This window comes from Ochotona curzoniae, unplaced genomic scaffold, assembly GCF_017591425.1.
Source record: "Ochotona curzoniae isolate NIBS_2020 unplaced genomic scaffold, NIBS_Ocur_1.0 contig_3190, whole genome shotgun sequence".
NCBI lineage: Eukaryota > Metazoa > Chordata > Mammalia > Lagomorpha > Ochotonidae > Ochotona > Ochotona curzoniae.
Window position 1 is genome coordinate 17,911,373 of NW_024465751.1, and position 14,896 is coordinate 17,926,268.

A 14,896-nucleotide genomic window follows, 5' to 3' on the forward strand; every position below is an offset into this window, starting at 1 on the left:
GAGTGAACCACCAGGAGGGAAACTTCTGTCTTTCTGTAACTCAGCATCTTAAATAAAAATAAAATTGATCTACAAAAAAAAATCCAAACAATAATACGTAATTTTTGATATGCTGTCACTCAGCATGACTCCCTTTGGAATTCATCCAAGTGATATGCATGAATATTTCCTTTTAATTCAAAATTTTCCATTTCATGGATTTATTCAAGTTCTTTTAGCTGTTTTTGGTGGGATAAAAGCCATAGAGTGGAATATGTAGTTGATGCATGAGATAAATGTTTACTGTTTTAAGAAATTATCATGAAATAAGTGCTTATTTTTGTAAGAAACCTCCAGAGGCCTATTCAGGGTGGCTGCATCATTTGTATTCCCACTGAAAATGTGTGTAGACCCAGATCTATTTTGTATTTGGTGTTATTCTGTGAATATGCCTATTTACAAGCAATTTATATGGGGATATACTTGTGTGTATATTTACATATGTATGCATCCTTATTTAATTTGAAGTTATAGATAATCTTACAAGGACATCATTTGTGTTTCTCTAATAGTTAATGATATTGAATTTACTTTTACATGTAAGACAATATTCTTTTTATCAGGGTGTATTACTCCCATCTGTGGTTGGATTGATTTTCTTTGTGTGTGTGTGTGTGTGTGTGTGTGTGTGTGTTGAAATTTAGAGCTATTTGTATACTCTGTATGAAGTGGCTTGGTGGAATATGCTGCATATCGATATTTTCACCCTCTGATCACCTTTTGCCAATATCTTTATAGTGTCTTTTATAATTTAATACATTTCAGTAAATTTAATGCTCAACAACCAACATTTGTGATTTTTTGAAACAAATTCTTAACCAGTTCTTTAGCAAATAAAGTATTGTGTAGTCATTCAAGTTGATTCAATCCTTTCTAACGTCGGTTCTCTCTAGGCACATACATAAGTAAATAGCTCCGCACTGTATGATTTCACATTTGCAACTTTAAAGTTGATTTTCGTCACATCAAAACTGAAGTTTTATTTCTGTCTTCTGATAGGCTCTGTTGCAACTGCCTGTCGTGACCCAGGGGTTCCCATGAACGGAACTCGAAATGGAGATGGAAGAGAACCTGGGGACACTGTTGTTTTCCAGTGTGACCCAGGCTACGAACTTCAGGGAGAGGAAAGAATAACCTGCATTCAGGTAGAAAATCGATACTTCTGGCAGCCCAGCCCACCAGTGTGTATAGGTATGGTTAAAGAACAATTACAACTATATATATAAATATAAAACATGGCTAAAAATTGTAATTAACGGTATATGCTGAGACATTATATACAATTGGTTACATAAAGGAGTCCAAGATTTTAGAGGCCCACTAACTGCTCAAAATTTAAAAAAAAAAAGGAATCAATAATTTCTTTACATTCTCAGTGGTTTAAGATTCTAAAGGAATTATGATTTAAACTTCTAGAAAATTCTTGATGCTTAAATTTACTATATGAATGTAGCTAACCATTGCTTTTAAAGTCTTAAAAGTAAATTCAGATTATACATTTAAAATATTCCCTATAGATCTTGCTTCTGTGTGGTGATTCCTCCTGACCAAAAAATTTAAAAAAAAGTATCAGAAAGTATATGAGAGCTTCAAAATTTTGAGTTATAATTCATTCATGTATTGCAAGAGAATATCACTTTCTATGTGATTATCAAGTTTCAACAGGTTAGATACTCTCAATTCTCTCCCTTTTGTGGCCATGGTCTGTCTGTTCCTGAATCCTCACAAAAGACTCCAGAAAAATTACCATAAGAATTATTTATTTACTGGATTTGAGAAAGAATGATAGAAATGTACTACTTTCAGACTTAAAAAGAATTAAAGTCTGTAGGTAGTCGATTTTGTTTAAGTCTTTTGTTGTGTATTTTAGTGTTTCTGTCTTCTTCACGGTACAGTACATGTTGATCTCTTGTTTTTCTCTACTCCAAAGTTAATTATTTAAGTGTGTAGCTTACTATACTGAAAAGAACTTGAGAACAGAATCCTTGACATCTTCAGCATTACAGTTGTTATGCACTGGACATAAGGCAAATATAGCATGCTTTACAAACTTTTAATTTTGTTCATTAATGATAAAATGCTTAATATAATTTCACAGTAAATTTTACTTTTAAAAACACGTTAGTTTAAAAAAGTGGTCATTGAGTTTTCAGAAGCACCAGTTATTCATATGCATTTTACTCCATCTTCTCCTGCAATGTTTGGAAAATCATATTTATTGAAAATTTTATGTATCTTGGCACTATTCTCAACATGGCGGATTAGCAATAAAACAACTCAAAGGTGTTCTTTGTCATATACCATGTTTCCAGTGAAAATAAAGCTTTCAAAAAAATGTGATTTTTTTCCAACACATTTTCTCTTATACACATTCAACTTGTAAAAATTTTTCTGCACATAAGAGAAACATATCCAGCATCCCAAACAAATCAGACAGTGCACAGATAACTTTGTATCTTTTATAGAAAATAAAGGACATGCCAGGGAAGTGAACTTATCCAAGGAAATTTAAAAAAAAAGATAAAAAAACAAAGAGGGAAAGGTATAGCTTCAGGTGAGGCATCTCTCTTCATACTTTAATTTGCTACTGGTGCTGTTTGTCATGCATTATTGCAGGATTGATTCTAAAATCATCAAGAATTCATTAGTCTACATTTGCCATAATTGTATTTGTGAAAGCAAAAACCAATTCTATAAGCAATTTTCCAGTGAAGAGGAGACTTATAAGATGCTTCATATGTTTGCCTTAATGTTTTCTTAGGATTTTTTAGTAATGACTTAATCTGAAAATGCCAGTTATAAAATAACATAGGCGAATCCATTGAAATTTCATTATAAGCCTCATAAATATAACCTATGTAAAGAAGAAATTATAGAAAACTATTTCATCATTATAGATAGAGCTGTATGTTAGATTGTGATCCTGTCACCTACTTAAAGAATATTATTTATTAGAATTTCTAGGAGTATATTAAATTGAAAGCTTTATATGTAGAATTCTAAAAAGTGGGACAAGTTTATACTGAGATTTTTTAAAAAAAGCACTAAATCCAAAATGTGCAAGATTAAAGTCCATTTATGAACAAGAATTACTGTGGCTAGTAAGTTTTGATTCTAGAAAAAAAAAATCAGTTCTAAATCTTGCTGAAATTGAGAAGCCTATAAAGAGTTGCTGTATGGACTGTAGTGCTGTGTATTATTTTTTGGTAGGAAAAGATAGCTGAATCACAAGATATGCATTGGAACTTCTGTTGAAGAAAACAACCAAGAAAAAAAAATACGTTAAAAATCGCTAAGGCTGCAGAAAGCTTGACCTCTGAAACTGATAAGAAAGAACTTCGTGATTGGAAATACTATGCCAAAGATTAAACCCTGAACTTTTTAGAAACTCTATAAATCTGTGCCTCAGACCCTGAAGCATAAGGCGTTTTCCTTGCATGTAGAAGTAGTCACCCTGAGAGCAGGTAGTGAACAGAAGGGCGGCATCTTAAGAGACTTAATAGAATCCATTCCAACAAAATTGACAGTGTGAAGATTACTTTGACATTGCCAGAGGGAAAGTAGCAGCATTCAATATGAAGGTAAATAACAAAGACATTAGTTATGGGTGGGCTGCTGCGACAGTAGACATAAATAAAGCTGAATGGAAGGAAAATTAAAAGCTATCAATAGTTTATTTGATCTAATTTTTTCAGAAGAAACTATATTCAAAACCAAAAAAAAAAAAACCACTAAAATTTCATGGATACTAACTGAAATTTAATTCAGGAATTTCTTTGATTTACATTATGTATGTTTTATGATTATTGCAAAAACTTAAAATACATTTCTAATACAATGTCAAGTTGAGTGGATTTAGAATTGTTTTCTTTTTTGCTCTCAGAATTTAGGTTATATAAATGTCAGCCACTCTATCTGTATCCCTGGACTTTAAACATTTTCAGAAATAACCACAGAATTGAAATATATTGAGAGATATTTAGAAATGTAATCATGGATAATATCCACTGATGTACTTAATGTACTTAAAAGATATTCAGTGGATTTCCCCATAACTTTGTGATAAAGCACATGAAAGATATAGCATATATATGAATGCATATGTGCATATATGTACATACATTATCTAACAATATAGAGATTAATACGTGTTGCAAAAAATAAAGAACTTTAAAACAAATAAAAAATATTCCCCAATCTCTGCCACCTCCTGCTCTCAGGTTACAAATAATTCTACAATCTTAGCAATTATACAGTAAAAGTAATAGTTTGCTATCATTACAATTATATATGTGTGCACTGACATGTACCTTTACCATTAGATGTAGTTATAATATTTTTTATTTTTATATATAATTTTAAAAGTCTCAGAGCAAAGTCAACTATGGTAATATTTTCACACTTGAATGACACTTACAATTCATGAATATGGAATGTAAGTGAAATTTGAAATGTAAAATATAAGATGAATCCTCTAGTTTCCACATTGTGATTGTTAACATTTGAGTGGATTAAGTAATAAAATATGACAAGTGAAATGGATTAGGCAGGGTTGCTCTGGTTGCCAGAGAGCATTGCAGAAAGGTGAGGTAGAGCCAAGACTAGGGTCTTTCAAGATAACTTTTTTTAGGCCATGAGCAATACAACATAAGAGTTATAGAACTATAGAAGGAAAAATGAGATTTCAGGAAAAAGGAAAGTAGGAGTAAATTTATGGAAATATGAGAAACGACAAACAGTTTTAAGATATTTTGTATAATTTATTTCTTCAGGAATGAGTGACAAATTACAAGGATGAGGTATCACAACATAAAAGTTATATATTTAGGGATTTTTATTTAGGAAATACAAACAACTAGTAATTTTTTTATATACACATACGATGAGTTAAAAATACTCACTGAAGAAGCAAATCAGAGGAAATGAAGTTTAATCAGGGAAATTCTAGAGACTGATTAAGTCAGTACAATCTTGCTATTTAGTAGTAGGCAGAGAAAGACAGTGCCTCTTTTTGAGGCACTGTCTTGGCAGGGCTTGTTGACACATGAAGAAAACTAGAAAATCTTATGTCTGTTTTGTGAGTATGGATGGATGACAGTACCAGTAAAAATATTTAGAAACACAGGACAGGATGAAAATACACTTTGAGTTTGGGCAGTTGGATATTCTGCTTGCTATATCTGTCTACCGCCAAGTAGATATCCAATCAATCCTTACATATACGGTTTAGAATTCACCACGCAGGAAATGAAACGAACAAAAAAGAAAGACATATAAAGTAAACCTAAGAAATAATAAAAAGAAATTGCATATAATTAATGATTAAAAATGTAACCCTGAAAACCTGGCAAGATGATGTAAGGTCTCAGAAAAACATCAAAAGTACAAGAAGAAGTAAATGCTGTGCTTAGCAAACAAACAAACAAACAAATAAAAAGAAAAAGAGGGCCTGGCAGCATGGCCTAATGGCTAAAGTCCTCCCCTTCAACGTGCTGGGATCCCATATGGGCGACAGTTCTAATCCCGGCAGCCCCACTTCCCATCCAGCTCCCTGCTTGTGCCCTGGGAAAGCAGTCGAGGACAGCCCAAAGCCTTGGGACCCTGCACCTGTGTGGGATACCCGGAAGAGGTTCCTGGCTCCGGCTTCGAATCGGCGCAGCACCTGCTGTTCTGGTCACTTGGGGAGTGAATTATCGAATGGAAGATCTTCCTCTCTGTCTCTCTCCTCTCTGTATATCTGACTTTATAATAAATAAATAAATAAATAAATAAATAAATAAATAAATAAATCTTTAACAAAAATAAAAAAAAGAAAAAGAAAAAAGTGACAACTGAATAAATGCAGTAGACTAAATTTAAAATCTAATTCCAAAACAGGACAGTAAAATGAGCGTCAAATTAAGATGTATATGGATATAAAAGAAAAGATGAAGTCAGAAAAATATGAATATTATTTCGGAATATACGTCTGTTGGCAACAAGGAGGCTGAGGGAAATGGCTGTTCTTGATAGGAAAAATCGGGGGAGAAAATACCCTTTGGAGTTCTCTGGAGTGCCTATCAGTACATAATGGCTGTTGTATCTCTCCCAACATAAGTTAAAATATCTTAACTGTAGACCTAAATTTACCTTTTTTTTTGCATTTAATATTTAGACACTTTTCTTTGGAAAATGGCTTAAGAAACTGTTTTTCCCTTTAGATGACTTGATGTACTAATCACTTCACTCTGTATAAAGGTAAACACAACAGAAAGAGACCATGAAATAAGATTTTTTTTGTCTTCAAAAAATATTGGCTCTATTTAGTTAAAAACAATTTAAACTGCCTACAGAGCTATTACTTTCAAAAGTCATGCTTTCATGGGTGGCGGTGTGCACCAGGGTGCTATAGGAAGGGGCTGCTGGAATAGGAAGAACGCTGTAGTCCTTGTTCAGCAAGCATATCAAGAGACAGGGCGAAAGAATCCTTCTATTCTATGGAAAAATGAACCAAGTTAGAAACAGTTGTGGATAAATCAGATGAAAGGGCAGCCAGCTGGGATACTGTCCTTGGAATCATCCTGATAAGAATGAATAATGCCTGCGCTGCATCATAACTGACTGTCAGACAAAATTTGGGGGCCTGAAGGAGAAAGAGAGGTGCTTAGTCAGCGTTTGATTGGCGGGGAATTCTATTCAGATTGATGGATGGCATGAAGCAGCTCAGCTACTTAATTGAAACAAAAAAAATCAGATTCTACAGATTCTGTCTGCTCTTGTCATAGCCAAATAAGTGGCTAATATTCAAAACATGTTAAGTGATTCCTACCTTATTTTTTTATGGGGACTAGTGTTTTCCTGAAAGAAACCCTTTTCCAGGAGAAGAAAAGATATTGAAATTTCTGAAGCAACAGATAAACTGCAAAGTGGTCAGTTGGGGGAAAAAAAAATGTAAAAATACTTTACAGGCAACTTCGTATTGTTCAGAAGCTGAAGGAGACTTACCTGATAGAACAAGGAAGATAACGAGTAGCACAGACTTTGAAAGAGAGAAAGAAACTCGGACCACACCGATGGCTTTATCTTGATTATTAGAGGAACTGTTTGACTTCTGATTTCTAAGAGAAATACTAATTAGACACTTATGTTTGGAAAGTCGGTACTGCACAAAGTTGTGATAATTTATAATAGTGTGCTGTAAAAATATACAACCAATATGACAGCAATGGATGATAAATTACGTGAACTAAATATTCTCCACACAGAAGAAGGTGACATCATTTTGTGAGAGTGAGGCACTGAGGCAAGGACAGTGAAAGAGCATGGATGAATGCAATAATGGACTTCTGTAATTTACACGGAAAACTTAAATTGTAGGGATGCTTTTGCATTAACATGTGTATCATGTAAAGGATAGAAATGCTGAAAATTTGACATAAGCAAAACTCCTTTCAAAAACTAGTGTTTTGCTACTCAAAGAGTCTATATTCCTTATAAGTGAAAAGGATCATTTATCTGAGATAATTTTAAAGTCTATGAAAGAAAGCTGATATACTTATTAAATGTAGAAAATATCCAAAGAATGTGAGAATCCTAATGTCAGTCTCCCTTTCTACCTCTTACACATACACGCACACATACACATGTACGTAAACACAGACACATACAGAGGCACACACACATATGTATACATGCACACAGAGTCAGATGCACACACACATACATACACACACAGACATGTGCACACACATGCAGAGATTCTTATGTAGTTATATCCCAACTCTTCTACTCACAGCCAGGGACATTTGTACTTTCCTATATTCCAAAGCTATCAGCCATTGGTAATAATCCTGTTTTGTGAACGTACACTGCGCTTAACATATTCGTTAATAATTCTCTAAGGAAGACCACTTTTTGAGACTCTAAAAGTATGATGATCTATAACTCCTTGGTCAGCGCCAGAAAGATAACTGTGTTACTTGCCTACTTTTATCAACAAGCCAGGCATCTAGAGTTTAGAAATATCATAATATTCAAAAGAAAAGTGTTTAAAAACCTAAAATTCTTAGATAATTGCCCACTTCTACTCATTAATGAGTATTGCAACTTCCTTCTTAAAGATATTTAAAAGTATAGAGAAGATTTTAAAATCAACCAAGTGTCACATATCCTATTTTTCAATTATGACCTTTCTTGTTTTCATTTGATTTGCTTTTGATTTTATCTAATAACGTTCTTGTTTCTAGTAGCCATGGAGCTTTCTTCCCAGTGCTTCTTCATTACCTGAAGCAACTAGTAAAACAAACAAACCAAAAAGCTAAATTAAAACAAGTAAATACAAGATTTTTCAAGTGTTTTATAGCCAGCAAAGTAACAACATCCAATTTACCCTTGCATGCATCGATGTATTCAAAACTTTCCCTGAAGGACAATACAGTAGCCAAGCATCCGGTGCTATAAAAGGTGTATGTGAAACCTCAGAAGCCTTTAAAGAGAAATGTTTTCACAAATATTGATAGCTAATAAATTTTATTAATCTCTTAAGGGATTTTGTTTGCTTGTTTAAATTAAAGCACCCTGTGGAGGCAATTTAACAGGATCTTCAGGCTTTATTCTTTCGCCAAACTTCCCTCATCCATATCCGCATAGCAGGGACTGTGACTGGACCATCACTGTAAATACAGACTATGTGATCTCCTTGGCATTCATCAGGTGAGTTCTTCTACATTCCTCCTTTTAAGTAAATTCATCAAATTCATCAACAAATTCATGATTAGTTTGCTTTACCCTTTTCCGTGGGCGATGCTGAAAAACAAACAAAACCAAATTATGTGTAGTATTTTAATTTTTTTCTAAAGAAAAGTTCATTTCAATGCTAATATTTTATAATTACAAATTTACAAAGTCTTCAATAGTAGTATAGCAGTTGTAGAACTTAGTGAATAAACAAATTCACTAGATTTCAGTGTAGTGGAAGCGTGTCACAGATCAAATAGTTTATGGATGGTCATAAAGCGGTTTTCTTTGTAAGCATTTTCCCTACATATACTTGCTATCACTGCTGGAAAATTTGTTTTGTTTTCCAAATTTCAGAATTTAAAAAAAATCAATTTTTTGTCACATGTTCAGTCTCTGAAGTCTTAATAAGCATTTGAAACCCATTGTACAAACACTAGCAGTGAGCTTGGAAAGACACGTATTCCCAACTACTTTTATTTCTGCTAGCTTGATTAAGTTAGACTGGCAAAAACCCTGTTATTATTTTTCAGCAAAATGCATCTCATGATAGAACTTCCCATGAAAGTACTCCAAAAAGTACACAAATTGCTATTCAGCGTGGATTGCAGTTTTAATGTATTACTGAATCAAAGAGGATTGGAGTTTATGGAGAATAGAAGTCAGTAGGATTTGAGTTCTAATTTGATACTATGTTATGAGGGTAAATTATTTAGAAGAACCATAGTTGCCTCATATGGGGCTAGTAGGCAACAGGTAAAAATCTGTTCTTTTTCTTTAAGATTTGCTGAGAAGTAGGACAGCATGGTGGCACAGTAAACTAATCATCCACCTTGCACCACCAGCATCCTATATGGGGGTTGGTTCATACTTTGGCTGCCTATACTTCCCATTCTGCTGTATGATTATGGCTTGGTAAAGCAAGAGAGAATGACCCAGTTCCATGGAACCTGAACCCACGTGGGGGACCCACAGGAAATACCTGGCTCCCAGCTTTGAATCCACTCAGTTCCAGCCATTATGACCATGTTGTGGGGAGAGAACCAGTGGATGGAAGACCTCTCTCTATAAAAACTGACTTTCAAATAAAAATAAATACTAGAAAAAATGTACTGAGAGGTGTTAAATAGTTTAAAGATTTCCTATATAGAAATGTGCCTAATCTGTATTAAAGTGATATCTTCAATATGTTGACTCAATATAAAGTAACAATTCCTTCTACCAGTTTATTAAAGCTGTTTGGTATTATGTAAAGTGGTAGGGTAAAAATGCAGTTTTGTAATATGAAATCTGCTTTTTACAAAAAAGATAATTTGAAGTCATAAAAATGTACCAAACACATACATTTTTATGTATTTGAGAGAGACCACTAACTCTTCTGGGTCTTAAGATTTTCATTGAGAAAATGGAAATCATAATCCCTCTTATATTCACAGGATTACATTATAAAATTGAGTTGATACTTAATGAAAGTGCCTTGTAAACTATAATCCTTTCAGTTTTGTGAAAAAAGCAACTAAGATTCTAACATTTCCTGAAAAAAATTTTTTTTTGCTTGATTTTCACTTTCCAAGTCAATATTTTCAGTATTCGACTAAGACAAAAATTAAAAGTACTTTATTCTTGTTATTTCAAAGGTATTGAGGGAGGAGGGGAATTAGGAAGGGACACATTGAGAGAGAGAGAGGTGCAAATTCATTATCCAAGTGAACGCAGCATCCAGGAAAGGACCAGGCTAAGCCTGAGGATGGCAGGAATTCAAGTGGTTCAGTGTTCATTTGCTGCCTTCCTAGATACACATTTACCAGGGAGATGGATTAGAATTACAGGAGCCAGGATTCAAGCCAGCACTCCAGTGAACTACCTTGCCACAAAGCCTACTCTGATTTCATTGTTAAGTAGAGTTTTAGCCTTCTGATTATAATAAACACAATTACGTAATTTACAAAACCACTGTTTCCAGTGATATTTCCAATAGTGAGATCGGCAAGGAACTTGTTATCACCATCTTAATGTTGAGAGAAATGAAACTCAGAAGCTTGTGTTTAGTTTTAGAACAAAATCAGGCGGAGTCTTCTGGGTTCTACTACATTAATGTTAACAGTTACCAAAATCAGTCACCATATCTACTGAAACAATTTAACATTAGTGAAATGAATTATGTTCATCGAACTACAGAGTAAATTCATGTGAAATATATTGATTGATGGCTCCCAGTTTTCTCATGTTACTGGAATGGTTAGGTAACATGAACAAATTTGATATCTCTGCACAAGTGCAGTTTTTTTCACCACCTTTTATGTATAAGAATATTTAAGTAGTTTACCTCATCCACTAGTTCATTTACACATCTAACATGAAATTGTTGTAGGATCTTCAACACTGTAAATCATGTATAGTTGGAAACACTGTCTTTCACTTAGAAAATTTGTTCAATGCAAAGATGGTAAAACTTGGGGGAAAAAAGTCTTCTTACTGATACTTAATAATGTCCAGCTTTACTGGATTTATTTTGTTTTATGGACTGACTTTTCTTAATAATCTGCACAAGTCCATCTATTTTCCTATATTATATTGGTCTGAATTTCTCTACATGAAGTTCTGGAAGAAATTCATATGCTTTCAGGAAAAAGAATGCTTAATAAAATGTGCAGTATTTCGTTTTAGCTATTTAATTGACAGGCAGTCACATGGTGGGAGGGCAGGGGAAGAAGCAAGACACAGAGAGAAAAATTTTCACACCTCTAGTGTCTATGTCTGGTCTAATCTGGGACAGACTAATTTCACGAGCCAGAAACTACACATGATCCTATGCCCATGCATTTGGTCCAGCTTCTGCTGCACTTCCAGGCTCATTGGTGAGTAGCTGGATCAATAATGGTGCAGCCTGGACTTTTACTGGCATTAATATGAGATGCTAAAATTCAGGCCCCATTTTGAGTAATTTAAGTGAAAACTTTATATTTGGACTTTTCTTTAAGTAGAATTGATTTTTTGTAACAAAAATGCTCATAAAAGTGTTAGTGCAAATGATACAATTTGTTTAAAAATATTTATTTATTTATTTGAAAAGAAGGATGAGAGAGAGAGAGAGAGGAAAGAGAATCTTACATACTTAGCTTCACTCCTCAAATAGCTGTAATTCACAAAGCTGGGCTAGTCTGAAGCTAGGAGCCAGATGCTTGTTTAAGGTCTCCTAGTGGATGCAGGGCCCCTAGCACTTGGATCATCCTCCATTACTTTTCCAGGTCATTAGCCAGGAACTAGATGTGGATCAACTAATACAAAGACTGGAACTCATATTGGATGCTGGCACCATGAATGGTATCTGTACGTGTATTCCACCAAGCAAGTCTGTTACCATTACTTTTTAAAAAGAGATTGCATTTACATGTATAGAATGTGTGCTTGCGTATGTGAATATTATTCTCTGCACTTCATCAATATAAAGTAATTTATTTAAGGATACAGAATTACTACAGGGAGAAGCAAAATTACATATTAATGTTGTTATTCCCTCTGGAAGACATATGAATTTAGAAATGTTTGGAAGTGTCAGGATGCTTTACGTTCTTTTCCATTGATTTGATATTTACATGCAGTACGTTGTTTCATGGCAAATTTTTATTAGTTTATTTTCATAGGCCCTGATATTATTTGTAAACATGATATGATTATATGATTATTATGGTTAAAAGTCTAACAATAGTCATGCTACTTCTTTCTCATCTTCTTTTTTTTTCTTTTAGTTTTAGCATAGAACCAAATTATGACTTCCTGTATATATATGATGGACCAGATAGTAATAGTGCTCTGATTGGAAGTTTTCAAGACAGCAAGTTACCAGAGAGAATAGAAAGCAGCTCAAATACTATGCATTTGGCTTTTCGCAGTGATGGATCTGTTAGTTATACTGGATTCCATTTGGAATACAAAGGTAAATATGAACAATCACTTTTAGTAACATGAATTACATTTTGAGTTTTTATGTGGGAGAATAATTTTGTATTGACCATTGTTTCTAGTTAGATGTAAGTTTATTTTTAAGTGTTCATAGTGTACAAGTCATACCATAAAAGGGCTCTCAATATAGACTTCTATCAGTGAAAAAGAAAATGACATTTTGCTAATTGCTGTCAATGAAAGTGTGTCAGGCAAACAATGAGCAAATGTTATACTGCAGGAATTGGGGAAGGCCACAAAATAGTTTTAATTAAATTTTTGTAAGCTAAAGTTTCTCCCAAATACTTTTATGCAGGCAACAAAGAATAAAATAATGATGTTTTTTGAAAATGTCTTCAGATACTTAAATGAGTCAGTAATCAGAATGTGGAGAACAAAATGTTTTCAGTAATACAATTTGAAATATAATAATAAAGCAAACTTCGTAGTGTATACTGTCAGCTTGAAACACCTTAACATTGTACTATGTTTGTTTCTGATCTCTTTAAACTTGCTTTAAGAACTCAAATATTAGATATGCAATTGAAACTACTTTTCGATTTGCCATAGGAACAGCATTTGTCTTATGAGGGCTATCACAAAAGTCAGGATAAAACCTGCAACACATGACATCTGTTAAGGAAGAATACTTTGGGGAAAAGAAAAACTCACAAGTCTGCAAGATGCCTATGTTAGCATTGTCCAGTATCTCTGTCATAACTTGAAAATGCATACTAGAGCCAGGAATCTGTTGAAGACAGGCATTGAATAGATATCATTTCCATAAGAATATTGAGAACTTCAGAGTCTCCCATCCGACAGGACAAAGATAAAAGCCCTGGTAGCGGGAGAGATGCAGCTTACCTGGTGAAGACAATGAGAGTCTGAGATGCTATTTATTGGGCCCCTTGGCAAATGCTAGTTGCTCTGTGTCAGAGAATGCTAGAGAAATTTAAACTTTGGGATTGTGGGTTGGGGATCAGTGATCTTAGATAAAGTTGTTGTGTATCCTATCACTTTTTCTGGGAAAAATGCACCCAGCTTAAACCAGGACTGGCAATCTGGCTGTCCAAACAAACATTAATGAGTATATAAGTTCATCTATGTCATCTTTGGTCCTTATATGGCAGTACCCTCTTCCCTCTTAAACCTGAATTTGGTGCTCATCTTTCCATGAATATATGCTTATGCATGTTTTGCAGATTATGTCATGTATATCTCTTTTGCCTTATGTAAGGCAAATTTTGTATTTTCTGTTTTTAATATGTGTTTATTTCCTGGTAATTTTTTTAAAATCTTTACTTTGTTTTTGACATGTTTAATACATGTAGCCTTAATTTATCACTTCCTTATGACAGTGCATTATATTAATGTATCACAATTAGTATATTAATTATTCTAGTGATAAATACCCACATTATGTCAATTTAATACTGCAGCAATGTTATGATAAAAGAAATATTTTGTCCCTGTATCCTTGAAATTATTTAGGAGAAACTTTTTAGAACTAAATGAGAGAGGAATAATTCAGAAATAAAGCCTATGAAATATAAATCCGTACTGCCAAATTGTTCTCTGGGTTAATCTGAACATTGGAAGAGGTTAAGAATTTCAGAAACTCTATGGGTTTGAAAAACAACTTTCAAACTTTCTGAAATTTTAAGTTGCTTATCTAGAAGATGTTGAAAATCCCTTGTCATTTAAGAAAATATTTATTTATTGGGCTGGCAGACAAAAGCAGATTAAATACATGATAGATAGGTAGATAGATACAAGATAGATAAATGGACAAGCAGATCTATCTGTTAGTTTAGTCCACAGCTGCCTCCTATATCTAGACAGCCTGACTATGATTGAAGGCAGAAACCAGAGCTCAGGTCAGAGCTCCCACTCAAGTGGCAGGAACCCAGCCACTTGAAGCATCACTGCTGTTTCCCAGAGTCTACTTAAGCAGAAAGTTAGAACAAAGTACCAGAGTCAAAAAATACAACCTATGCATTCCCTTGTATAATGTGAACTTGTTAACAGCATCTTAACACATAAGCCAAATGCCTGTTTCTTCGTTGATAATTGTAATGGTCATTGCCGGATTACAAGTAGCTTATCATCTCCCTATTTTGGATGTATATTTCATTAGTAATCCTGTCCTTTGACACATTTTTTTTAGATCATCCAAGTTATATTTATATATTTGAAAGAA

At 33.7% G+C, this 14,896-nt stretch overlaps 1 protein-coding gene across 3 annotated transcripts in view; it reads left to right on the forward strand.

The window, feature by feature from the left end:
- CSMD3 (CUB and Sushi multiple domains 3) overlaps window positions 1–14,896 on the forward strand; it is an 873,364-nt gene that overhangs the window by 654,384 nt on the left and 204,084 nt on the right. For all 3 annotated transcript variants that reach the window (XM_040979396.1, XM_040979397.1, XM_040979398.1), the window contains 3 exons: window positions 1,039–1,230; window positions 8,592–8,730; window positions 12,504–12,691. In XM_040979396.1, the coding sequence (XP_040835330.1) occupies window positions 1,039–1,230; window positions 8,592–8,730; window positions 12,504–12,691 (519 nt within the window). The remainder of the gene's footprint in view (window positions 1–1,038; window positions 1,231–8,591; window positions 8,731–12,503; window positions 12,692–14,896) is intronic.